Consider the following 27,973-nt stretch of genomic DNA (forward strand, 5'->3'; position numbering starts at 1 on the left):
CGTGGTGTTGTCTGTCTTTATCAGCAGTTGTCCCGGATGAAGTAGGTCCTTGAAGGCTGTCAGAGCATTTTGAACAGCTAACATCTCTTTTTGACTGATATGTAGATGCATTTGGTTTGAGGACCATGTGTGCTGAATGCATCTTCCTGCCATGTGGGCTCCCCAGGCATAGTCTGATGCATCCTTTCTTAGTGTCTGCCTGGCTAGAAGTAATGTGAATGGCTGTCTCTTGTTCTGGTGACAAGCCTTTGCCCACCATCAAAACTCCTGTTGCAGGCAGGGAATGAGAGTAATGACTGTTTCCAGGTTGTGGCAATGTTGAGTCCAAACACTTTTTAGGTACCATTGAAGTTTCCTCATATGCAGTCTTGCATGTGGAATTAGTAGGATGCAGGATGCCATGAAGCCTGCAGAATTTTTCTTGCAGATAACTGGGCCTTTGTTGCCAACATTTTGAAATAGGTAGTCAGTTGCCTTTGTTTGCCTGGTGTGAGATAAGCCATCTGGGCAGTTGTATTCAAGCTTGCACCCAGGAATGTTATCTCTTGTGAGGGTACTAGTTTTTATTTCTTTTTGTTGACTGTGTACCCTAAGCATATAAGAAGTCTTTTCACAAACGCCAGATGTTGAAGAAGAATGTCCTTGTTCTCTGCTTGAATGAGACAGTCGTCGAAGTAAGGATATATTTGTATTCCTCTGTCTGTAGAATGCAATTACTGGTGCCAGGCACTTTGTAAAGACCCTGGGCGCAGTAGATAAGCTGCTGTCACCCCTTCCCTGACGTCAGGTTGTCAGGGGTATAAAGCAGTAGATAAGCCAAAGGGCAGTGGAGAGAATTGGTAATGCATCGAACCAGCCTTGAATCTTGAGTATCTTCTGCATGATTGTCTGACTGGAACATGCAGGTATGCCTCGTTTAGGTCTAAAGTCACAAGCCAAGCATTCTTGCCCAGCATGGGCAGAAGCTGCTGCAAAGTCAACATTTTGAATTTTGGAATATCCAGGAAAGTGTTCAGAATAGATAGGTCCAGTATCGGCCTCCAGGCCTTGTCCTTTCTGGGTACCAAGAACAATCTTGAGTAAAATCCTTGTCCCTGCTCTTGCTCTGGTATTTGTTGAATGGCCCCCATGTCCATGAGGGATGAGACTTGTTTTTGTGCCTCTGCCCATTGATTTTTTGGCAGATCTGGCCAGCCGCTTGCCTTTGGCAGAGTATGGAAATGGAACTTGTAGCCTTGTGACACTATGTTTAGAACCCACTTGTCCTGGGTTATGATGTGCCAATTTTGAACAAAAAGTACTAATTTTCCCCCTAAGGGTGCTGCCAGAAGTTAAGTGCTTGGTGCAGGCAGGGGGAAGTCATTGGGACTGTTTTCTGTATGTTTGTGATCTATCTTCTCCAGCTTTGGAGGTAGAAGCACCCCATTGCTTGGGCCTATAAGAACCTTGCGCCTGGGATCTGCCCATACGTCACCTGGATCTGGCCCTTTGAGGTCTGTCTGACACAGGAAAGGACCAATTTTTTTGTAGGCCAGTGTCTACTAAACCTAGGTGGCTGTACTTGTAAAAAAATCTTTGACAATTTGCATAGATTTAGCTTTGTCCTCCATTTTCTTTAACGCCTCTTCTGCCTTAACACCAAACAAAGTATCATGCTGTAAAGGTGCATCTAGTAATTTTACTTTAACATGATCAGGCAGATTTTGTTCCTTTAACCAAGTATACCTCCTAATTACAGAACCAGTAACTGCGGCCCTGCAGGAGGCCTCCAAAGAATCAAAACCACATTGCAAAGTATGTTTTCCAACTTGTTCTGCTGCATACAATAAATCCTGCATTTCCTTGTTTTCTGCACATGCAGAATTTAACATTTTCTGTTTAAGCAATCCCATGACATGTTGCTGATACTTAAGCATATGAAATTGACAGTTTAAGGCCCTTATAGCCAAAGCTGCAGATGTGTAAACCTTTTTCCCCCATCTATCCAGTGCCCTTGAATCTCTGTCAGAGGGGGTTGGGTTTTTTGCAGTGGAAGCCTTAACTCCCTTTGGACCCTGTGAAATAGTTTCTGGGTCAGCAGCAGGGTTTTTAAAAAAGAAATTTGTGTGAGTCAGGAACCCTGTAATATCGGTCAGGCTTAACAGGAGCTGGCGGTATGGAGTCAAGGGTCAGACTAGACTCCGAAAACACATCTACAATGTCTAACACAGGTAGAATGGCTAGAGGCCTGTGCTGAGGTGGTAAAAGAAAATCCCTGAGCCTCTTTTTAGATTCTGAAAAATCTTGGTTCTCCCAGTGGAAATGCTCCCTCATGGTATGCAAGGTTTCCCCAAAGGAATAATCCTCAGGAGGAGATGCTGAAGGTATAGATTCTTCAGCATCAGAATCCTCATGGGGGAGAAGAGAATATTCTTGATCAGAAGAGGAATTAGAAAAAATAGAAACCTGATCTTAAGATTCATAGTCAGTGTCTTGCCTAGGCCTCTTATCAGGATGGGGATGGGAACCCCTGATCAAGGTAATCAAGTCTTCGGCCATTTTGAGTATCTGTTTTTTGGGCATAGAGGCCTGTCCACGTGGCTCTTGAGTTTGTTTCCTTGCTTTAGAAGATGCTTTAGTCTTTGCCTTTGAAGCTGAAGTTGTTTTAATGTAAAGATGTTTAGGTCTGAATACACCCTCAGAAGCCGGTACCTGCTCAGCGGCTCCAGACCCATCTGAGGGATTAGCGTCCGAGGCTCCAATACCTTGAGTATCCAGTGGCATGGCCGACTCCACGTGGGAGTCGGTAGCGGCCTGTGACTCTAAAATAGTGGGCGTCAGCGGCTGCGAAAGTGCCTCACTGAGAACCGGCAACTGGCTTAAGAGAAGTTTCGTTGTCGGTTTTGGGCCACAGTTGTTTTTCTCTGTCCTTTTCTTTGTGTTTTTTTTGTAAACTCCGGTAGTCGGATGGTTATCCGACAACATTTCAGGACAATTAAACCGGCGTCCAAAAAAGTTTAAAGCAAAATCATACCGATGCTTAATAGTTGCTTGGTTAAATCTAGCACAAAACCGACAACCAGAAACGTTGTGATCAGGGCCTAGGCAAGGAATACAGTAACAATGAAAATCCTTATGAGGTATTTGCTTTCCAAAAGAAATACAATTATTAACTTTTTCTGACATCGGTCTGGAGCAAGAAAAAAGTTTCCCCAACGGGGTACTTAGCTTTATTTAAGACTTCGGATCTGAAACTCAAACATGAAAATCTCAGGAGTCGGCCGACCGGCACTTGCGAACTGCTTTTGCTTCATAGGTTCATAGGTTCATAGGTTCATACTAGGCTATCTGCCCGAGGGCATTTACAAGCCTAGCCCATAGTTTTGTGGCTTACGCCACCCCTTTAGTATGGGGAACTATACCCATTATTTTGCTGTGCCTCTGTTGAGCAGTGACACTGAGGTAATCCCTGGGGTATATCTGCGATCTCCCATCCATTGGTCAAGATTTCTCTTGAACAAGGCCAGCGAGGTGCTCTGCCTCACATATACCGGGATTTTATTCCACAGCATAGGGAGTCTTTGGGTGATGAATCTATCCCTCCAGCACGTCCTATTAATAGCCGTGTCGAGGTTTAAGTCTCCCGCCCTTGTGGCTCTGACGGATCTAGATTTTTTGAGGTGAAGCATATTCATCAAATCTGGGTTTGACATGGCCTTGTATGTTAGGCAAAGGTCACCTCTGAGCAAGCGGTGGCGACTGAATAGAGCTGGAGTTCTTTCAGTCGGGCAGCATAGGACAGATGTTTGAGACCCTTTATCCTTTTGGTGAGGAACTTTTGTGCCTCTCCAGCTGCTGCAAGTGTCGGGTCAGATACATTCCGAATGGGGCATTGTACTCAATCACTGGTCTGATGAGTGATGAGTATAGGGAGACTATGACCTCCCTTGATCTAGATGAGAATCCCTTCATGATAAGGTGGGCAATGTAGAAGGTCTTCCTAACTACTTTAGCTACATGGGTGTCGAATGACAGACTGCTATCAACCTGGGTCCCCAGGTCCCTGATAACTTCTTCTGTACTCAGTGGATTGCCACCTATTTGGTAGCTAGGGGTAACCTTGTTTTTCCCGAAGGGTATGACTATGCATTTTTTGGCATTTAACTTTAGGCCATGGCTCTGGCACCAGTTATCCGCTTCTGTGAGACCCTTCTGAAGGATATCTGTGTCAGATGTGTTTTCTACTATGGCCAGTTTGCAGTCATCTGCAAACTTTGTCAGCCATAACCCTCCTGTGTTTGCTTGTACTCGGAAAAGTAGATGCCAAACAAGAGTGGGCCCAGGACTGAGCCCTGTGGTACACCACTTGTGACAGGCTTTGAGTCTGACATGGCGCCAGCAACTCTGACCCTGTGGGTTCTGTCACTCAGCCAGTTTGCAACCCATCTTGTGATGTATGGGTTAACATTTAAGCTGATGAGTTTTTCAATGATACCCGAGTGGGTATTGTATCAAAGGCCTTCGCCAGATCGAGGTAGGCTGTATGGACTGCCTTTCCCTCATCAATGGCTTTGGTGACTGTTTCGAAAAAGTCAACCAAGTTTAGAAGGCATGATCTGCCTTTGACAAAGCCAAACTGGGATGGATCCAAAGTCTGCAAATTCCCTATGTCTTTATTTATTAGGTCCATTATGATCCTCTCCATGGCTTTGCAGATAAGGCTTGTCAAGCTAATGGGCCGGTAATTTCCAGGGTCGGTGGAGGCACCGCCTTTGTGAAGTGGGACCACAGTTGCAGTGCGCCACTCCTGGAATGCGTATCCAGAGGTAAGACTATGATTAAACAGCTGTCCTAGCTGTGGGTTTAATTCCTCGTTGAGTTCGTGGAGCACACAGCCGGGGACACCATCAGGTCCCATGGATGCTGTGTTTTTTGCTTTGGAGGGAGCAGTTCTCACTTGGGTGTTGGAGATGTTTGGGGGGCTGCAATCGCTTGTGATAGAGATCTCTCCTTTTGGGGAGGGGAGAAGTTTGCACTGAACCTGTCAGCCAGTATGTTGGCAATGTCTGTAGGATCAGTAATCTTCACATCATTTTGAACTAGTTCTGAGCATATCTGGGAGTTTCCTCCCAGGTTTCTAACATAGCTAAAGAAGGCCTTATGATTGTCTTTTGAGTCTTTAGCTATTTTTCTCTCAAAATTTGCTTTGGATGATTTTATGAGAGCTCTTAGTTTTTTACTTATAGTGATCAAGGGTGTCTTACCTTTTAAGGATTTTGCTCTATCTTGTAGTAGCTTCCTCCTTTTGTTGTAGAGTTTGTTTATGGCTGGGGTCCACCAGAGTGGACGCTTGCCTTTGGTACAAAGAGTCTTTGTTTTGCTTGGGATTGCCTTATCCATGCAGTCCTGCAGGTGCTTCGGGCACCGTATGGCAAGAAAGACTGAACAAAATGGCGTCGGCTGCTTCTTTTATACCCCTGACGACCTGACGTCAGGGAAGGGGTGACAGCAGCCGACGCAGGACCCAAGACATTGGAATTCAGGCCGGCTGAGGGCAACCTGCCAACAGGATTACCCAAATGTAATGACTGCAACAGTGAAACACGAAGGACATCTCTATTTATTCCAAAAACAATTCAACCTTTATCTGTAAACAAACATAAAAGGTAGTTTAAGTCTTTGGAAGATATGGCAAAGAACACAAACATATGGCAGTCAGCAAAAACAAAATAGTGTTAACACCTCCCTATTGTAATTCCAAGTCCTAAAACTGTGAGACATGCACTTATGAAAAAACACTGTGAAAATAACAGAGAAGAACATATACTGACAATCAATGCTTTCCTTTAAAGTTATTTTTGAAAGGAGGCTTGACCCCCTGCACACCCCAATGTGTGTGCATGGGGGGGACCCTCCCATAAACCACTGCTTACATATACTAAGTGATCACATATCTCAGAGATCCCAGTTTCTTACAGTCGGTCCTGCAATTGCAGGACTTGCACTTACAACTATCGGAATTTGAAACAATAACTTGTATTAACACACAAAAAATTCTCAAAACAATACACAATTCAGAGCACTTTCATTTGGAGCTAATGGAGAAAACAGCCCGATGGAAAAGAATGTCCACATGATTTCACAATTAATCATGTGCAACATGCACTGGAGAAAGCAGCAGAAGTAACCAACAACAACACCTAGTCCGTATGGCAGTCCCAATTAGCTAGTAAGAGCTAAAACAAATAAAATACCACTTAGAATAGAGAGTACAGTAGAAACCAAGCTACAATATTTTTCCAGTTTCCAACTGTAAGAGTTCTTGAAAGCTTTTCCAAAGCTGTGCAAAATTTCATTCATGTTTCCCTTGGTCGAATTCTGACATTGACAAGACAAAAACATGTCATCCAACTGTAAAATTCTTAGTTACCTTAAAATGTTCTGCAAAATACTCTACATACTCATGTGAATTTTTACCTTCATATCAGAATACAGCTTGTGTCAAACACTGTTTTAAAGGGCATTTAAACCACTAAAATTCACCAGGGACAGCTAAGAAAATGATGGACAGAGGATGGTTCTATAAGAATTTACACAGTTAATGAAACCTCTGCTCAGTCATACACACAGACACACTTAGCAGTCTTAACCCGAACATGTAGCACTTACTCATCCAAACTAAATGTTCCTGCTTCACGACATATTAGCTAACCTATCTCAATTGTTTGTGTCTTTCGGCTTTTCCCGGTTAGGGGTCGCCACAGCGGAACTCCGGTCCGCTAATGATTGGCAGTAGATTTTTCCGTACTGGCTTGCCGGGCCTAACGCACAACCTTCAACGAAGGAATGCCCATTCACGCATGTCGCTACACAGAAGACGCTCTAACTGAGAATCGAACGGGCAACGTCTAACTGTGAGGCGATAACGCTACCGCAGCAGCACCACCACCGCAGCTAACCTATCTCAATATGGACATTAAATAAATATGAACACCTTCTTAAACTCCTTAGAAATTGCCTACAATAGTCACTACTGTTGTCACTAAAACTTCACTTTCTTCGGCTTGCTCACAGTCACTAGTGACAAAGTGCAGCAGTTCCAATAATAGCAGCTGGGATAAAAATGCTGCACTATGGAAATGTGGTGCAGCTATGTATCAAACTGTCTGCACAGAGTACTTCATTAAATTATGACACCTCACTAAAGCTTAATTCATTAAACCAAGAGCAACAACAGGCTAATTAACCCCCTTACTTTCTGAGGCCTTTTAAGCCAAGAAACTACTTTCTTCCTGAGACTCTTTCTAGAAAATCCTTCACTGAAAACGTACTTCATAAGATTTATAATATCTGATAAGTTGTGACAGGCACAAAAATGTAAAATACGAAAGCTCTTCATTAGACAATGGGTTATACACTGGTATTAGTATCAAAGGTATTCTGTAGATGCTGACATTAAAATACACATTCATGAAAGAAAATGTTATTTCATTTAAAAACAACTAGCATTATGGTCAAAAAGGGTTATATCTGTAAATGTGCAGGACTGATTTTTCATCTGTATGAGTGCTTTCCAATGATTTATAACGGCAGGTGTAGGGTAATGTTTTATGATATTGGAGTATCCATGCAAATTATGCATATATGTTCATATCATTTCAAAACAATATTAATCTACAAAATCATGAGTGATAGATGACAACTATCACTGGCAACACTGTGTGCCTTAATGTTTTGTATAAAACAGCATCACTTGCTCACCTGTGGGTCACACAACATTTATAAAATTAATGCAGTTATGAAAACGTAGGTAACTGTCATAACTTCTTTGTAAAAAAAGAATAAACAATTGACTAGGAAGCCGAAGACCAAAGCAAATGAATCTAACAATGGTAGAAACCACTTACTTTGCTTGGATTTCTGTTCCAGTTGATTTTTTTTTGGTGGATTCTTTATAAAAAAGTTTATCTCAGAATGCCTTTAATGTCATTTTTTGCAGTAATAACCCCGACCCCATGTGCAAAATGGGAAAGGTGTATCGGCTGGATTACTAGTGGAGTCAATTTGAGTTTTGTGGGAAGACTCCTCTGATGGTCAGTAACCTGGGAACACTGTGGTTTCCTGTGACTTAACATAGGCACACAGACACCATTTTAAGCACATTTTCCAATCAATGGTGTTTAAATGCCTTAAGAGTTTAACAGTTCCAGCAGTGCTCTGGGGTACACATTCCACAAACTGTACAGTTTGTAACAGAAGCCCCTTATCTAGGCCACTTTTCTTTTGCTGGGATTAATTTCTTTTCTTCTATATGTTTTTTACCTGTTCAGCTAAAGCCCATCAACATTCTTCCACTTAGCCTTAATCAAAGGCTACAATCCTGTCCAAGATAGAGCCGCAACAGGAAGAAAAAGCTGACACATGCACTCAGACCATGAAATAAAGGAAAGTTGTGTAAAATCTTACCATAACCATAGATGCCTTTCTCTTCCATGTTGCAGTATTCTACATGTGGGTTTACCCTTCTTCCTTCCAGTTCATCTGGCCAGGATTCAAAAGATTTTCAGTCCCTCTAGGTGCGTCAGACGTCTGACGTGGCAGCAGAAATGTGGGCCATAAATGTGACATCTGCACGCACTAGCCCTCAGAACCTAAAAAGCCCCAGTTGGAGCCAGTCCTATAAGGGCATAGCCTGTCCCGTGTCACCCAGGAGAACAAGTGCAACCTGATAGGAGGGGAAGATGGGAGGGAAGGAATACTGCAACATGGAAAAGAAGGACATCTATGGTTATGGTAAGACTTTACACAACTTTCCTATGTCCTTCTATTTCAATGTTGCAGTATTCTACATGTGGGTGAGTACCAAAGCTCACTGAGAAATGGGTGGTGGCCTAGAAGAGGTTTCTAGGAATCCATGTAGGATAGCCCTGGCAAATCTTGCCCAGGCTTTGGAGATATGGTCTAGCTTGCAGTGCTTGGTGAAAGTGTGCACAGAGGACCAAGTGGCTGCTTCAAGTATGGGGTTGGTATCTAGTCCTTTAAAGAAGGCTCCAGAAGAGGCCATTGCTCTGGTGGAGTGAGCTTTGACATTGGCCTGCAAGGTCTTCCCATGGTGAAGGTAACAGAATGAAATGGCCCTGGAAATCCAGGCCGATTTTGTCTGTTTGGTCATGGCTTTCCCCAGAGCCCTGGGGTGGAAGGAGACAAACAATTGGTCTGATTTCCTAATGGGCTTGGTTTTATGTAGGTAAAACCTAAGTTGCCTGTGAACATCTAGGGAATGAAGTACTCTCTCACTATCCCCCTGCAGGTTGGGGAAAAAGGTAGGCAGGTCAATGGCCTGGTTCAAGGACAGGTCATTCACTACTTTGGGTGTGAATGAAGGATTGGTCCTGAGAGTCACCATGTCAAGGTGGAAGACTAAGAAGGGTGGTGTAGCCACAAGAGCTTGCAGCTCTGAGACCCTTCTGGCTGAGGTCAGGGCTACCAACAAAACAGTTTCCATATGCAAAATGTTATGGGAGCCGTGTCTGCTGGCTCAAAGGTGGCTAAAGTGAGTTTCTCTAATACAAAGTTAAGGTCCCAGGGAGGGTGGGGGGGTCTCCTGGGAGGTTTCACGTGTAATATCGCTTTGAGAAGAAGTTTAGCCAGAAGTCTAGATGCAAGTGGGGGGTCCATAGGTAGACAGGCAGAAATGGCAGACAAATGTGCTTTTAAAGATGAATAAGCCAGTCTGGTCTGCATTAGTTCACATAGGTAAGACAGGATTAGAGGAATGTCGCTTAACAGCAGGTCCAGTTGTCTATTGTGACACCAAATAGAAAACCTTTTCCACTTCGAAAGATAGGATTTTCTTGTGTTGGGTTTCCTGGCCTCCTGCAGGATATTTTGCACATCTTCGTTGTACAGGTGTCTGAAGGGGATCAGAATCCTAATAGCCACAGGGTGAGTTGCAGGGATTCCCACTATGGGTGAATCCGAGTCCCCTTGTGCTATGTGATCAGGTCCACTGAGAGGGTAACTTGTGTTGATTGCCCTTGGACAAATGAAGGAGGAGGTTCAACCAGTGCTGTCTTGGCCAGTAGGGAGTCACCAGCAAGATTTTTGGTGAGTCCTGCTGAATTTTCAGCAGTACCCTCTGAATTAAGGGGAAGGGGGTAATGCATACAGAAATTTCCCCTTCCAGGGCACTGAGAAGGCATCTGTTGCCAGTGCCTTGGGGTCGTGTGCCCTAGTGCAGTAACCAGGGAGTTGCCTGTTTATGGAGGAGGCGAACAGGTCTGTTTGAGGTATACCCCACCTGTGGACCAGATTCAGGAAAACATCTCTTTAAAAAATCCATTCCTGGCTGTTTGAGATGGTTCTGCTTGGGTGATCTGCCTGTGAGTTGTGAAGGGAGGGTATGTAGGCTACCTGTAGGGAAATTTCCTGTGAGATGGCCATATAACACACCTGCAGAGCTACTCTGGACAGGCAGTAAGATTTTGCCCTTCCCTGTTTGGTGAGATACCACAGGACTGTGGTGTTGTCCGTGAATATCTTGAGAAGGCCTTTTTCTAGATAAGGTGGGAAGGCCTGTAGAGCAAGGAGAACTGCTCTCATTTTTCTGATGTTTGTGTGTTCTAGTTTGTGTCTGTCTGTCCACAAACCATGCACTTTAGTCATAGGTTTGCTCCCCATCCCAGATCTGAGGCATCCGTATGCACAGTCTGGGAGGGTGTGGGTGCTTGAAGAGGGAAGCCTGGGTGTTCTTTGTCATCTGTTCCACCCACCACTCCAATTCCTGCTTCAAGCAGGGAAGGAGGGAAACCCTGAACTCTAGGGAATGGGAGTGTTGAGATCACACTGATCAAAGATACCATTGTAGTTTTCTCATGTACAGTCTCGCTAGGGGCAACATGGGTATGGTGGCTGCCATGTAACCCAGAAGTCTCAGAAATTGCCTTGCTGTCAATTCTGAAGCTTGAAGGACTTCCAGTAGGTGGTGTGACAGAGACATCACCTTCTCTGGTGGTAGGAAGGCATTCATAAGGTCTGTCCTGATTCTACAGCCCAGAAAGACAATGTGCTGTGCGGGCTCCAGGTGAGATTTTGGTAACTTTACAAGGAAACCCAAAGAATGCAGGAGGTGCAGAAGGGCCTGGGTATGAAAAAGAAGAGTCTTCTGATTGGGTGCCTGAATTAGAAGGTCGTCTAGGTAGGTGAATACTTGGATGCCCTTTGTCCTGCAGTGAGCGATGACTAGAGCCAGACATTTTGTGAATACCCTGGGAGCAGTGGAAAGCCCAAATGGCAAGGCACAAAACTGAAACTGCGATGGGCCTGCCAGAAATCTGAGATATTTCTTGAAGGTGGGCTTTATTGTTATGTGGAGGTAGGCATCCTTTATGTCTATGGTTGCCATAAATCCTTGGGTAGGAGGAGGGTAGGACATGTGAGCATCCTGAAGGTAGGAACCTTTAGGAAGGGATTGAGACGACAGAGGTCTAGGTTAGGCCTCCGTGGTCCATTTTTTCTGGGTACCAGAAAGATTCTGGAGTAGAATCCTTTTCTTTTTGATTCTGTAGGCACTTATTCTATAGTACCTTGTATTAGTAAGGTTTACAGCACCTAAGGAAGGGAAGCTGACTGGGGGGAGGCTGAGGCATGCCCAACCTTGTTGGGGGGGGGGGGGTGATCCAAGTCATAAAGTAACCGTTCTGTATGATGGACAGAACCCATTTGTCTGAGGTAATGAGAGACCACGCAGGGAGACCGTGAGAGAGACGGGCAGACAGGGGGAGGGATGTAGGAGGGATGGGAAAAGAGTTTGGCAAGTAGTCAGACATTACCTGCCCTATCTTGAAATGGAGGCCTTTGGCTGGAGGAAGGAGAAGCTCTAGCCGGAGGAGCCTGTCTTCTAGGGGGTCTCCTGGACCTGGGGGGAGCCGAAGGCCTAGAGGTTTTTCTGATGAATTGTGTCTTGGCTGGGTAGTTCCTGTGGAACTTAGGGATGGGCGAGCCTAGCAGGTGTTTAAGGTCCTGCAATTCCTTGCCTTTTTGTTGCAGGGACTTAAAGAGGTCAGTCACTTTTCCACCGAACAGGGCAGAGTGATCCAAAGGAGCATCAATAAGTTTGGCCCTGAAGTCATCAGGGAGGGGCTGAAGATGTAGCCATGAATACCTTCTTAATGCAAAAGATGATGCAGTATATTTTCTTGCCCAACTTTTCCACTGTCTTGCTGTCCTTGTCAGGTGGGAGAATGGTAGTGGTAAGGAGCAGCTTGGAAGCCCTATCAGTAGAAATGGAGATAGTGGCTGGGTCAGATGAAGGGCATTTTATCAGAAATTTCTCTGTCTCAGGGACTTTGTAAAGTCTCATATGCTCTCTGAGGGGCTTGAGGTTGGGAGTCAGGGTTGATGGAAGCAGAGGCATAGGCTTCCAGGAAGGCCGGTTGAATGGGGGAATGGCAGAAGGACTGGGGGGAGTCCATTTGTATAAGTTCATAAAACCTCTTTTGTACTTCCGTCATATTGGAGGCTTCCCACTTAAAGCGGTCTTTCATCATGTTGATAGTCTTCCCAAAGGTTAGATCTTCCACTGGGGAGTCAGGCTCAATAGGGCCTTCCTCTGGAGATCCATATCCCAGGGGTGTAGAGATCTGAGAGGAGTAGGACAGGGAATCTTCTGACGAGTCAGAGAGTTCCTCCTCCTCCAAATTTTCTACTCTCCTTTCAGGAATTAGAGGTCTAGGACTTAGGAGGGGAGAAGGAGTGGTAGAGGTTCCTGTAGTAGTAGGCCTAAGGGCCAAGAAAGCATTACATAAACTCTGGCTGAAAGCCTGCCAATTGGGCATGCTTTCAGAAGCAGGAGTTAAATGTTCTTTTTTTTTTTTTTTTTTTAAGAAGCCTAGCTGGTGTCTGGCTGGGCGACGACTTCAAGTAAGGCATAGGGATGGCGGCTGCAGCATCCAACGTAGCCGCAGAAAGTGCTGGTTCACCACCACAGTCTAAGGTAGATGCTGGTAAAACCTCTAAGGACGTGCCGTCAACTCAAGACTGTGCGGCTTCCTCCGAGGTACCCGCTTTATCCACACTGGCAGAAGCCAAATCCTATGTCAAGCCAATGTCGGCCACAGACTGAGGAATGATTGGTAGAGGCGCAGCTGAAGAAGTAGGCCCCAGGGTCTTGTCCCTCTTTTTTGGCAGTTCCGACGGGGCATCATACACGGCCTCCATCCCTAATGCTATTTGTTTTAGTCGTTGGTTTTCAAGGTACAGGTGCAAGGCCTGAAGACGGCAACGTAAGGTCTTAGGGATGAAAGACTGGCAAGCAATGCAGTTCTCGTGGTCGTGTTTGCTACCTAAACAAGAGACAGTGATCGTGGGTGTCTTTGTGGGGAATCTGCCGGCCACACTTACACTTGCCCTTTCCAGATGACATGAACAGACTATATGAGAAAAACAGTAGGACTGAAAGGATCCTCAACAGGATGCTTAACTGAATTTTCTTGATCCGACGTCAGAGAGAAGCAGGAGCACTTGACATACGACTGGTAACTGAAAAGTTCTGAGGGCTGGTGCATGCAGAAGTCACATTTATGGCCCATGCTTCTGCTGCCACGTCAGACATCCAATGCACCTAGAGGGACTGAAAATCTTTTGAATCCTGGCCAGACTAATTGGAAGGAAGAAGGGTAAACCCACATGTAGAATACTGCAACACTGGAATAGGACATCTAAGTTTCAAATTATTATGCAGCATGAGAAGGGGTCAGTCTGACCAATAAGCTTATGTACTACAGCAGCACCATGTACTGTCGCAGCCAAAGGCAGACTCACTTCCAATTTAGACGGGTGTCTCTAGTAGCAATCTTCCAGTAAACTACAACCATTTCTAAGATCCAACAGGATCAGAGAATCTAAAACAGAAGCAAGACCCTGAGCAAAGCCAGCTGTCCCACAAACTGTAGTATACCCCTCTGGCTAGGACAAGGACAGTCTACTGTATCACATGAACTAAGACCATGAAACTTCTCCCATTTCAACCACCTAGATATATAACAATTTGTTCTGGTCTTTCCTTCATGAACTTTGGCCACAGGACAAACAATAAGCATAAATGGCAGGAAGGCATCCAAGAAATTTCCTTTTCCAAGAAATGAAGAATTAGCATGTCAATTTCACTTGGCAGCTGAAATGTTGTAATTCCTCTAGCTAGGTCCCAGTGGAATAGGCATATCACCTCACTGCACAACATGAACAACCACATGCCCCCAACATTTGTTTAGATGCAACATGATAGGCAAGGTGTCTGAACAAATCGGGAAGAGTGGGTAACACACTTTTATGGCAAATTTAAGCCTGGTATTAGTGTAAATGACCTTCTGCCCAAATGTGAACAAGTCAACTCTCATCACTGCATGGGTAGCTTCAAGTGGACTTTCTAGCTGTAAGCTTAGTATTAACCTATGTACACATGCCTGGTTGCAGCTTCTCTTCAAAAGCCTTCACATCAAGGATGACTGTACACAGCTTGCAAGCTTATGAATATACTTTTAGCTATGCATCCGTTTTTTTGCATCGTTTATTCTAGAAATTATGCAGCTGGTAAGATCACGTCTCGATTCATTAGGTACAATTATCCCAGTCTCAATTTGTAAACAATCTGAACAATATTACTGTCAATATTACGAGAGACCATGACTACTCTGATCCTCTAGAATCCATCTTTAGATGCCAACCTCCTGGAAAATTATCATCCCATATCAAACCATTTGTTGGAAGGGCTACTAAGAATTCGGTCTACACAATCTGAATTCTTATCTCATATCGCATGACTGATTGGATCACTGTCATTAAGGCTTTATATCAAAGCACAACATGGAGACAACGCACACTAAAGTAGTTAATATTTCTGATAATGAGAGATCAACATAAATATTCCATTTGTGGTCCCTATTTGATGTCTCCGTGGCTTTTGGCCCTCTGGACCGTAGGATCCTTACTGAACTTCTAAGGGTACGTTGTGGGTTCTCGGGTACTATCTTTAAGTCGACTGCCTCTTAACCACTTAACAAGTGTTATCTGGTTTAAACTTACTGGGTCCTTACTTGATGGAGTGCAGTGCATCTCAGGGATTAATTATAGTCACTTTGTTATCCTCTGTGTACATGCTCCCGTTTTGGGAGACATCACTGTAAAGAAAATATATTCTACTAGTCGTTTGCTGATGACATTTAATTATTCATTGAGACAGACCTGAGTAGGAACCGTATTACAACAAGAGGAAACATTTGTGAGGACATGACCAAGAAAATTAACACATATGCAAGCAGTGGGACCAACTGGTCAAGGGCATTTACAAATATCAGAAAATCTCTAAACACATTTGTAACTGACCATACGTGTTTGCCAGTTTAGGAGAGTTGAAATCACCCATAAGAGAAGTATTTGGTTTTATGGTTAAGTTTTCTAATTGGTTAAGGCGTTCTGCAAGTTCTGAAGGGGTCATACATGACATTGTATAACTGGCTATAACAGCATAAAGTTATCAAGTGTAACTAGGACTTGGACCAGTTCCAGGTTATCATCATGTGGAATCTAGTGAGATAATGGGGTTACAAATAAACGTAAGGTACTCCTCTACAGCTGCCAGTGGATCTGAACGCATAACAGGGTACCACCCTGCAACACTGGGACTGTAATCAGTGGACTGGAACCACATTTCATTAATAAAGCAAATGGAGATGTCTTAAAGGGCAGAGAAGGCCTTAAGTTCAAACATTTCATTATTTAGGTTCCTAGCATTCAGCAGTGCTTCCTTAACACTGGAGTGGAATTTGCTATACTGGAATGTCCATCAGCTGAAGTCCGACTAAGAAAGGCACTATGGAGTAGTAAAAGTTTAACCCAGTACGTTAAAACCAAGTGGGGAAGGATGCAGGGGATTCCTTGCAAAGCAGAGGGATGTCTGTTGACCATTTCAATCCTTGCAAACACACACAAGGGATCTCTACTAGAATGACAACAATTCACTAGCCAATTACTGAAGCCAATTATTTTATCTTTGTGAAAATACTATTTAATGCCAGGGCCTTGCTTTTCCAAAGATATGAGCAGAGACCTTTTGCATCTCTTTCAAGGTGGAATGCCCCAAGACTGCTCACTCCCACAGGGGCAACTACTAGGTCATAATCATATCTGGGATGGTGCAGAAACTTAATGGACCAAATTACATGGCTAATCCTAGCATCTGTGAGGGAGTTGTCACACTGTCATTTGGCAACCTGTTAAATATTGTGTCTGTATGCTGTACACCACAGTCACCAATGACCAAGACATTTCTGGGCTATAAGTTAACAGTATAGGCTTGCCGTACAGGTGACTCTGAGTAAGAATGTGTGCATGTGGGTGTTGTGGTGGCATTTTGGCTATGTGGCTGAGGTAAGCTACCAGATGCCTAGGAGGTCTAAGAGGCTTGAGGAAAGATTTCTTTACTCCCTCAGCATATGCAGAACTAATGTTGTGGAACTGTGCTAATGCTGCACTGTTGTAGTGCAGTTTACCTTCCATGGGTGGAATGGAGAGACTAGCCTCCAGTTTTGAGAGTGGCGTGCACCTCTCATATATTATAAGAAGTGGGTTGCCAGTAAACAAGACACAGTTGCTACACTGTTTTAGATGATCAAGTGCTAATAGGCTTGCCTAAGGATGGGGCTAAAGTATGCTGGGACACACGGTGACAGGCACTAAGTCAGGCACGCCGCTTTACACACACATCCCTTTAAATAACAACCCCACAGCTGCACACGCAAAACTACCATCCCCTGTACAACTTAAAAGAAGGAATTAAGTGCATGCATCTAGTACAGATTTCAACAAAAACAAAAATCAAAATGAACCTTAAAAAAAAAGGGAAGGAGTAAGGTTTCTTTTTCAATTAAAGTGGTGTTTAGTGTTATTTACCCAAGCAAAAGTGATTGCAATGAAACTGCCTTTACAGGAATAACATGATTCCTGTGTTACCTTCCCTGTGTGAGTGTGTATTAAGATTTTCACTAGGGTGTCTGTTTTCCTACCATATCCCATAGACACGTTGACAGGTGCTCCCCTAAAATGCATTCAGTTATGTGATTATTATGTGTGAGAATGACCAACATCCATACCTCTTAACTGTACAGATTTTCACAGACTGCCCAGATTTTTGCCTCATATTTTGGTCCATTTTTTATACAATTGTGGTTGTCTGGCAAATTAGTGGCAAATCATTGAAGACTGAAGTTAAAAATAATGACATACATTTGAGTTTCAGACTTCATACCCTTCAGAAAAATTCATGCTAATGTAAAACCTGTTATTCTATCAACTTTCTAAGTTTGTAAGAGCAATATTTTAAAACTGTCCCTATTTTGGGCCTTTGTCCCACTTTTATTTATGGCTTTGTCTAGATTTCTTTCTGTAAGAGATTGAGAGGTATGCCAACATCCTATACAGGACAGATTTTCTGTTTTAGTTCAGTTCTCCCCTGTGCCTCTAAATAAAAAAGGCAAAGCAGGTATTGGAAAATAAATGAATAAATTAATGAACGTCACAATAATAAGTCAAACCATCTTTGAGATACAACCCTTTATAGGGAAGCAGAAAAAAACTGTGAAAAAGGTCAAGTATTAGGGGCACAACATTCCTGGTATTGGTTAAAGTTTATAGGAACTTGCAAAAACTAAAAACTGACAAATGTCTATACCATGTTATGAAACTGTTTAAATGTTACTACATACTTTTTTGCGGTGATAACATTTTTCTTCAGATGGTGGTACACAGACATATCCATGAAATCTCTTTGAAACATTGGATGTTCAACAGTATCCTGTAACTGACAGCCTGACTACGCAAGATTAAAAACACACAGACCCAAGCTTGCCAGATTATAAGCCAATGGCACATAGCAAAAAAGAAAAAAAATGCATTTTTTTTTCTATGGGACAAACATTCTTGTTAACACGCATTTGGGCTTTGCCCCCACCATCCTCTTCTTAATTTATTACTCTCAATACAAGTTCAATGCACCTCCGTGAGATAGAGAAAGAAAGATCACAAAAATCTGTCTCACGTTCTCCTGAAGGCTATGATACTGGCTGATCTTGTAGCCAATAACCCACAAACATCAGAATCTCAATCCTATTAAAGCAAACAACACATGAAAAGTGTCATGTCAAGCTGTTAATCCTGAGCAACTCTGAAATATGCCCTGGTAATATTGGCAAGTAACTGTAAGCCTCTACAGACAGTTCCCAAGTACTGTGATACACTTCATAATTCATACCCCCCCCCCCAGTACATCTGTATGCAGATGTATTACAGGTAGGGCATATCTGCAAAAGAACTTGCCTAGATTTACCATTTGGGCACAGGAGAATAATATGCTAATAAATACATCTAAAACTAAATATGACATCTGGGAGACTAACTGAAAGGTGAACATTTAACACAGCACACAGTGACAAAAACTGTAAATTCATTTATAGGACTTGGGTATATGGGTAGATCCAGCTTTGAGTTTTTCTAATCATATCAACCAATTAGTTAATGATAGTTATAGAACTACAGGCTGTATAAAAAAGATTTATAAAGTCTAGCAAATCAGAAATGATGAGGCTATTATTTGTTAGTTACATTAGACTCAAGTAAAGAACAGATTGGAAAGCATGTTAGGTAACTTTACCAATCTGCTTAACAAACACAGCTAGTAGTAATAGTGACTTTACTAAAGAAACTCTACCTATATTACAAAACACCATATCACATAACACACTAGAGAGTTTGGCTACACTTCAGATTTGATTTGTGGACTCAAAGGTTCAGGAAAAAAACTATAACTGCATTACTTCTGTCAATAAGCTATACTGACTCAATAAAACTGTCTACAAAATTCTAAAAGAGTCAGAAAAGTTTAGTGGGAATTAAATGCCTGTAGGATTATTTTTTTTTTATTTACCTGAGCAAGTAGAATTAGTTTCATCCTCATCATTGCCACAGTCGTTGTCTCCATCACACAGCCAGCGGATTGGAATGCAGCGGTTGTTATTGCACTTGAAACGATCTGAAGGGCAAGTGTGTTGATCTATAAACCAAAGCAAAAGCAGGTAACAAACAAAAGTGAATAAATGTGCAATCAAAACAGACCTTGCAAGGATACATCCAGTGTCACACTATTTAGTCATGAAGTCCACTGACTTACCACCAATATTAAAATGAGACGAGATTAAATAAGAAACATCTCAAGGTATATTGTAAAACAACTAAGATCAGAGGAATAACCAGAAGCACTACTTAGGGTTTTATTACACATGTGCGTGTGTGTGCGTGTGCGTGTGCGTGTGTGTGTGTGTGTGTGTGTGTGCATGTGTGTGGTGGGTATAGGGCATTTCTCAACTGCTGCCAATCCAAAATATGGTCTGGACTATACAATGTACCAGCAAAAGCATAGCTTAAAATATGCTTTTAGACTACAAAAAAGTATTTTATTGGAAGCAAGTGGTCTTAATACAGTGTCATCATATAAAAATCAATGCTGGTGTCATAAAACTCAAGAGCATATTTTAACTATAGTCTTTTATCTCAAACACCAAAATGGCAACAATACTCATTTTCTCTATCCCCAGATAATGAGGGACACAATCTGCATAAGGTAGTTGCTGAAATTCTTTTTTCTTTTTTTTTTTTGGAAAAAGTTTCCGATTTTCAACAAAACAAATTGATAGTTGCTGAAATTCTTCAGCTGTCCGATTAGATTATCCGCCCCCATACTCTGCAACTCTGTGATGTCACCACAAGTCTGGCATGGGGACAAGTCAAATACATAAACGGGTCATCTGCATTTCCCAGTTACTATGTACTGATGCTACTGCTCAGTTACAAGGGGTGTGTGTAGGGGCTCTGGAAGAAAATTCAAATAGAAATTTGATCCTCAATGATCAGAATACAAAAGCCTCTGAAACTATGTTCTGCAATGAAAAGCCGCACAAAATTTACAATGAAATTAACATACCTGTAAGCATTTTAAACTGCTGTCATCAGGTTTCTCCATCTCTATGCTACCACTAACACATTTACGATGGAAATTAACAAACTGTGATTGCCTGTGTTATCTTCTAGAATAAAAATATACAAAATATACAATACACAATGTGGAAGCAAAACAGCCACTAAGCAAAGGCAAAACTACTAGGACACCTTTATCGTGACAAGCATGTTCACATTTTGGCCCCCACAAACAACATGGTCTAAAATTGGATGAGCAACAAATCTATACGCAAAATCAACTAAGCTCAGAAGAAATTTGGTTTCTTTGACAAAGTACTTAAAAAAAATGCCAGCATGAAGTGAAATGTTATGCTAAACAAGAACTGAATTCACAGTTCCCCCACCAAACGCTGACTAAATGTCACTTGCCAAGCGTATGTGAGTGTGAGTGTGAGTGTGAGTGTGAGTGTGTGTGTGAGTGTGTGTGTGAGTGTGAGTGTGTGTGTGTGTGTGTGTGTGTGTGTTGAGAGAGAGTGTGTGTTGAGAGAGAGTGTGTGTGTGTGTGTGTGTGTGTGTGTGTGTGTGTGTGTGTGTGTGTGTGCGTGTGTGAGAGAGAGTCAGAGAGAGACAATGATGTTTTCACTACTAAAATGATTCAGGGCAAAGCTTCAATTTAACACAGCTTACAAAAGAAAAAAAATGGATAATGCAAAACCTACGACAGAGTTCTAGTGCTTCATCACTGTTGTCCAGGCAGTCATTGTCCCCATCACATTTCCAACGCTCCTGAATACAGCGATTGTTCTTGCAGGCAAATTCTCCTTGCTGGCACTGGGGTGGTGGTACATACATGGGATTTGCTGAAACAATTGAGAAAAATGTAAGTATAAATGAAATGCACAAACTACTAAGAGGAAACATGTCATACAGGTGTCCAGAACATAAGTACAACCTTCAAGTGAAAACTTATCAGTGCCAGTCTGCACATTCTAAACTGCCATATGCCATTTGATGCTTCTATGAAGAGTAGCCAACAACAAACTAATCAGTCTAAAATGTACACATCTGATATTGCAAAATAAGTACAACTTTTTGCAAAGTCCTCAGAGATGCACAGAATGTCAACAACCCTTGTACTACCATCAGAAACTAACAGACATCGTCACTGCATGAGATTACCACTGAGATTAGCCCTCCAGGTAGATCCATGAGACAAGTTCATCTTCTCTTCCTTTTCCTGAAGCTACAACTCTCAGGATAAAAGGTGCCCTAAAATGGCACATACGGTAAAAAAGCACACACAAGGATGACAATGGAACTTTTCCCTGAAACATTGTGTCACCAGCCACTATGTCAGCATAAGGAGTGAAAAAAATGAACCCTTGACATCTTACAATTAGCATACAAATATATGATTGCCAGACTGATTATGAAACTCCAGTAGCTACTATGTGGAAGGGCAGTTCAAGCAAAAGGGGGCAGCAGAAGAGTAGCTGCAGCCCACCAAGAAGGGCACTCGTATATAAACTGATAAGGGTAAGAATGTATTTATTCCCATCATGCAACTGATTCAAGTAAAACCAAAGTGGAATGGGCACCCTGAGAGTGTGAAACGGGTTTTTCCCCTCAGTGTTTTATGTCCCGGCTTAGAAACCGGAGAACAAAGTGGATTATTTTAATTACTATTTTTGTATCACTACTTTTAGAAGGAAGAAAAAAGGATTGCCCTAAAGGGACACTCAGTCTTTTTGAACGACCACATAGGTTTCTCATGGGCATTCATCTCTTAAAATCCTGTAAGCAAATATGACAACCACCAAAAAAAAGCTTTTTCTCCAAGAAACAAATATTTAGCACCACTAAACCAGTATGCACGTGGAGAAGATGGGCAAGCCTGCCAGTCATACAGCTCACATCCCAATGAAGAGAACTAGTTCTTCAAAGGCAAAAGTTGAAGCAGAGAGTTAAGGCTATGAGAAATGGTAATGAGCTACTCCCTATGGTACAGTGTTTGACTCCCTCAGTCTTCATTTGAGTGCTGTATTGACTTTGAACAGATCACTTAACCAGACAGTACTTTGGGATAATTGGGCATTTGGAGCAAGCTCATTAATGGTCTCCTGGACTGCACATCTAATAGCTACCTATGAACTTAAGGCATGCCGAATTTTAAGGGCTACCTGACCAGCTTACATTCAGCTACAATCTGCCCTTTACAAAGTCATTATGGTCAAAAAGCGATGAAACATACAGCTGGACTACATGCAAGCTGATTGACTTAAGTAATTAAAGCTTATCAGACTGCCAGATGGAGAATCACTTCTACTGGCTAAAACTATGACAGTTTTCTCCATCACCTGTGATTTGATAACCCAAAACGACAGTATTCTTTACTAATGGGGTGGGTGTGAGAAATATACGCTTTTTCACTTTCTTTTCAGAAGTCTATGATAAAAAGAGGACTCAAAGGGAATAAATGGAAGGCAACAAGAATCTGCCATTTTCATGGGATGGAGTATGCATCTAAACTGAACTTTTTTTTCCTGATGGACAAGTGTGCACCCAAATGGACAAGTCTAACCTGACTTCAAACAACTGCCTGAAGCCTAATGGCTAGAACTTCATAACTAAGTGGCACCTTCTCTAACAGAGTCATCAGGCCCTACAATATGGGTACATGTGGTTTTCATACAATGAGAGATACCCCCAGGGTGCTGGCTGGTGTGGATGGGGGCAGGATCAAGCCCTTGCATGCCTAATGTTAGAAAAAAAGTCACGTGGGGACTTGAGGTGGGTGAGACTAAAGGAAAAACATGGAATGTCACTTGAAGGTAAACCAGTGTACAAAAGTGTGCCATTTCCCTAGCAGTCAAGCAGATATAAGGGTGTTTGTGCAGCTGTGCTATGTGCTTGGTTGAATGGTCTTGACAGTACCTACACATCTTCACAATAGAAGAATCCAGAGCCAAAATGGAAATGGACACCCTGAGACTTGAAGGCAGACCAATGGTCACTCAGTCCTTTTCCATGGTCAACCCTCTAGTACCCAGACTAAGTATTTTATCTCAGTTCATTAATGGCACACTCAGAACTTAAACACTGTGCATCACAGCAGCTGGATTAGTGCGGACACCCAGAAGGGATGTCGTAGAGAAAAAAAAAGGTAGTTAACAGAGACGATGGTGACACATAACTGGAGTACTTGCTGCACCGCTGGCATTGAAGAATGACTATGGTCTAGGCATCCTAAGTTTAAATTAGCATCTCAGGTGACTAATGACATAGGCAAGGAAGGACTGGAGTACCCATGCTGGTTGGAGGGCAAAGGAGGGGCAAAGCATAGTAGGCATTCTGGGGTTGTGCTTTCAGACCACCAAGCCATCATAAGATGGTATCTCTAATGAGCACCTGAGTAGGACCACGGATTTGCAAAGGGATGGTACTGTGGGTCTCTCAGGTGGTGTGAGTAGCTCATCCCCATCTGCCCAGGGTGTGGGGTTAAGCTAATTGCAGAAGCTTCCCCTTTGCTGGAATACAAGTGATAGAGCACATACCATTATGTCTGCCAGGATGACAGCCCCTTCTGGATGGTGAGGTCCTCCCCTCTGATGATCCCCACAGCCTCATGTTTTAAAGGGGTACATGGCACTATTTTTTTTAGTAGAAGAAATGTTCCCTTAAGATTTTACCTTTTGTTTCACATTTCCCACTCCCCAAGAATTCCTTATGTTTACAATTAATATTTGCTAGCCCTGTTTTGGCTTTTAAACATAAACAACTTAAAATAAAAACTGTTTACACTTGCAGCTTAATTACAAGGTACTACAAACATCCTTACACAAGTCAGGCATAACAGTTATTGCTTCTCTAACTTATATATGTAGTGGCCAGATATTCTGGTTGCAAACTATGATTCCATGACATGGCAGTCAGGGAGGCTTTAAGGTGGTGCCAAACTATATAGAGGGTAACTCCTGGTAATTTCTTTCTAGTCAGGTTTTCAGGATTTGCAAACAGTTGTGGGCCTGTGGCTCCCTTTTCTCCTACACAGCAGAAAAAGCAAAAAAAAAATCACCACTTTAGAAACCTTGCATTTTTTTATCTCCGACTTTGAAATAGCATGATTACAAATAAATATACCATACAAGGAACTCAATCCAGTTCTGTTTGTGGTATTTTATGACCCCCCCCCCTCCCAACTGCTATTTAATTTTCATAACCAAAATTCAGAACTGTGACAACAGAGAAGAGCTTTTGGGACAGCCCATCTCCACAACAAAGATTTTTTTGTGACAACAGTAGCTTAAATGATGGGGCATTGTGAGTTTTTCCCTCAAACAACTGGGGCATTAAGTTCCCCTTTTTAGTCTACAACTCCGGTCTGCATCAGTTAAAAGTTTCAGGCTGCAAGTAAGAATATCCCCTGGAATGTCAGGGATTTTGCAATATGGCAGCAAACTACAACATGGCTAATTCTGTTTACTGATTACTAGCTTGGCCTTCAGAGTTTGCTGCTACACACAGTGGTATCTGCAATACAAGTTTAAACACCTTGCACTTTTTCCATCTCCATTTTTTTTTTAACTACTCTATTACAAAATATATTATGTGCGGTACTTAAATAGCATTTTGGTGGTTCACAACCCCCCCCTTTAAATCATCATGACTGCAAAGAAAATAGTTAACGGATTCACAATTCTACCCAAAAAAGCATATGATTAACTGGTTACACTCGTGGCTTCTAACTAATTAACCAGGCCAGCTTTTCTCCATTGTATTCTCAGTGATTTTGGAGAACCGCTGATGCATGTATGAGTAACCACATTCTCCAGTCATGGAAATATCACTATCTTTCATGTCTATTGATAACATCATGACAAGAGCGGACATTTTTACACTTTATGACATATAACGAAGATAAAAAGGTTTCATGGCAGTGGTCCACAATCGCCTTATTTCTAACACATTAAACACAATGTGCAAGAGACAGTCTGTCTATTTGTAAATAAGAACAGTCATGTAAAAGCAGACTGTCAAATTTTATATGTAACAATTTCCCTTTCCTTGTGAAAAAAAATAACTTTATGGGTATATTAATGGAGAATGTTATTTTCATGTCTCTTAATGTCTGTGTTTTTCAGGAAACTAATATTTTGGTGGATGAGGTAGGAAGAATTTCACACACAGCCAATTTCATAGTTCCCAACACTTGAACCTGGAGATAACCATTAACGGTAATTTGTCTAATGAGGAAGCAACGGCTGCCTGTCACAGAGATAGCTAATGTTTTTCTCTGACTGGCTAAACAGCTTGCAATTTCTACCAACTGTTTTCAACAAGGACACCATCCATCAGTTGGCTCAAATTCCCCATGCCTCTCCGTCCCTTGAAATTCTATAAAAGCACTGATAATGTAGAATAATTTTTGATCTGAGTCTTTGGACAAAAGCACTTATAATAAATAAAGCTCGTTTACACTGGAAATGGAACACGTGCGTGTTTTACGGCATTACAGGAAAACCAACAAAGGGAGAAAATTCTTGTACTAAGAGTATTCTGCAAAGGTGGTTTGGATTTAGTGTGTACTTCAGAAATACTACTAAGCACAGCCTGTTGACAATCCTCAACTCTGGGTTAGGAGAGGCTTGATGTTTGGCAAGGCAGAAGGAAAAGACATACAAAGAAAAAAATAGACTGTAAGTACTTCAGAGGCTAGAATTAACTATGGCAACCAAATATAAAGCAGTAATGGACTATTGTGCAAAAAAGTAAAAGACATTACTGCTAGCCCATGACAGATTTTCACTGTGGGGATGCAAACAAGCACGCACACGACACTAATGATATACGTACTGCAAGCAGAAATTTCCAACAATCTGAAACCAACCCTATATAACAGTCTTTAACCTATTCAAAGCTGATGCAGTGAAAATCAAATTAAACAATGTTAACAGTGCTTAACGCATCCTTACAATGATACTCTCAAAACAAGCATCGCACTGTACCTTTACATGTAACACTGTCGACGTCCAGAAGCTGGTCCTGTGCACAGGCACACTGCCTTCCCTCCGGTGTTGCAAGACACAAGCTGCTGCACCCTCCATTGTTGACACGGCAAGCATTGGAACCTGCTTCAAACAAAGAGTCAATAAACATGTAAAGCAATGGATGTTGGCAAACACCAGTCAGACCAAAATAGCACAAAATGCATTTTCATTTCTTAGTGTACTTATCCCTACTGCTTCTATTTAATTAGCACCCTTAGAGTCAGACTCCAGTCAAAACAAACCTCCTCTTAATTTTCACAATTTCCACTGCTACACAATTCTTACCATAATCACATTCATTCAAGCATTCTTATTAACTTACACTAGACATCTTCAATCCCACTGCATTCGACTTCTAGCACAGAATACCTTACTGTTATATGTCATCAACTTTTGGCTTCAGTACATTCACTCACCACGGCAGTAATGCTTCTGTTTTCTTCTACCTAAATGCAACTCTTGTACATACAGCTTATCCATTTGGCAGGCCTGTAACCTGTAGTCTGTGCTGCTTGCTTCAGCTGGCAGGCTTTCAAATTCACTTAAATCTGTGCTTCTGAAAACAGATGAACTTTAACCTGCTTGTAATTATCCTCAGGCACCTGCCTCACTAAATCCAGTCTCACCCTTTCATGCTTTCTATTATCAGCTTTTAGATCATTTTCTACAAAAGACTAAGGTTAAATCATGCATTTTATCCAGGAGTAGCATGCACTCTACTACTATTCATTTAAAATTATACTGTTTCTACCTGCTCTAAATAGACTATTTCAGGCACCACCTATCTCAACTGCTACCTGCTTCAGAGACATTCTACTTTTTGAACAATGTGAGCTCCAATGCACAAGGTTCCAGCATGAAAACACAGTCAAGTTAGCCCCATTCTGGTCTCTCAATTCACTCTTGCCGAGGACACAAAGGATGACATGGTACTCAGTGTTACTCAGTTCCAGTGGAGAGAGGTATTAACTGCCCGGTACACTAACATGTCCTAACACATTACCTACAAACTCCAAATGGGTACATTTGTTGCATTCACCTACATCAAACTAAATGAGAAATTAGTAAATTAGAAGGAATACGGTGGTGGTGCTGCGGTAGCGTTGTCACCTCACAGTAAGACGTTGTTCTGTTCGATTCTCAGCTAGAGCGCCTTCTGTGTGGAGACGTGCGTGAATGGGCGTACTTTCGTTGAAGGCTGTGCGTCAGGGCCGGCAACTCTGCATGTAAAAAATCTACTGCCAATCATTAGCGGACCGGAGTTCCGCTGTGGTGATCCCTAACCGGGAAAAGCCGAAAGACACAACAACAACAACCGAAGGTCTAGAGTTCCATGAGAATCACAGAGCATCCACACAGGAGTTCTAATCAAGTCAACAGTAATACAGGTACATACCAAAAGAAAGCAGTTAACAGCTTAGTCAAACTGCAGACATTCTGGTGCACAGACATGGAGACACACTACACCACATTTTAAATAAAAGGTATGTACTGAATGTAAAACAGATCTCATAAAAGCAGTGCCCTTTTTTGTCTCTTCCTGACCCCCTATAACCAGTGAAATAACGTATCAAACAAATAGATTCTTAATTACAACAAAAACCATAGAAAAGAACAGCTAACTAAGGTAACTAAGGTACTCATCACAAGAAAAGCTACTTTAAGTACCTGCTACGATAACAAATACAACCCACCCGCCTTGTCATATGACCTGTCCCTGCCCCCCTCAAAAGTTCAATGTCTCCCTGTGAGAGAGAACTATCTTTACTTCAGTACTTCACAACTCTGAAATCAGTGTCAATCTTCATGTTTATCTGGAACCCACAGAAAGTACAGTTGTGTACACTTACCATAAATGTAGATGTTGGAGTGTATTCACTGCTGCAGTCATCACATTAGGTAATTAAATCTAGTGTTGCCAACCAGGTATCTTTGCCTAGCAT

At 42.2% G+C, this 27,973-nt stretch overlaps 1 protein-coding gene across 1 annotated transcript in view; it reads right to left on the reverse strand.

Annotated features, from left to right (window-relative positions):
- The window catches only part of LRP1 (LDL receptor related protein 1), a 2,772,300-nt gene that overhangs the window by 1,668,749 nt on the left and 1,075,578 nt on the right, over positions 1–27,973 (reverse strand). The window contains exons 15-17 of the mRNA XM_044083629.1: positions 25,989–26,114; positions 20,703–20,843; positions 18,956–19,081 (exon numbers count right to left, since the gene is read on the reverse strand). Of these exons, the coding sequence (XP_043939564.1) occupies positions 18,956–19,081; positions 20,703–20,843; positions 25,989–26,114 (393 nt within the window). The remainder of the gene's footprint in view (positions 1–18,955; positions 19,082–20,702; positions 20,844–25,988; positions 26,115–27,973) is intronic.

The sequence above is a fragment of the Protopterus annectens genome, chromosome 9.part0 (genome assembly GCF_019279795.1).
Source record: "Protopterus annectens isolate FY-2018-M chromosome 9.part0, PAN1.0, whole genome shotgun sequence".
Taxonomy (NCBI): Eukaryota; Metazoa; Chordata; order Ceratodontiformes; family Protopteridae; genus Protopterus; species Protopterus annectens.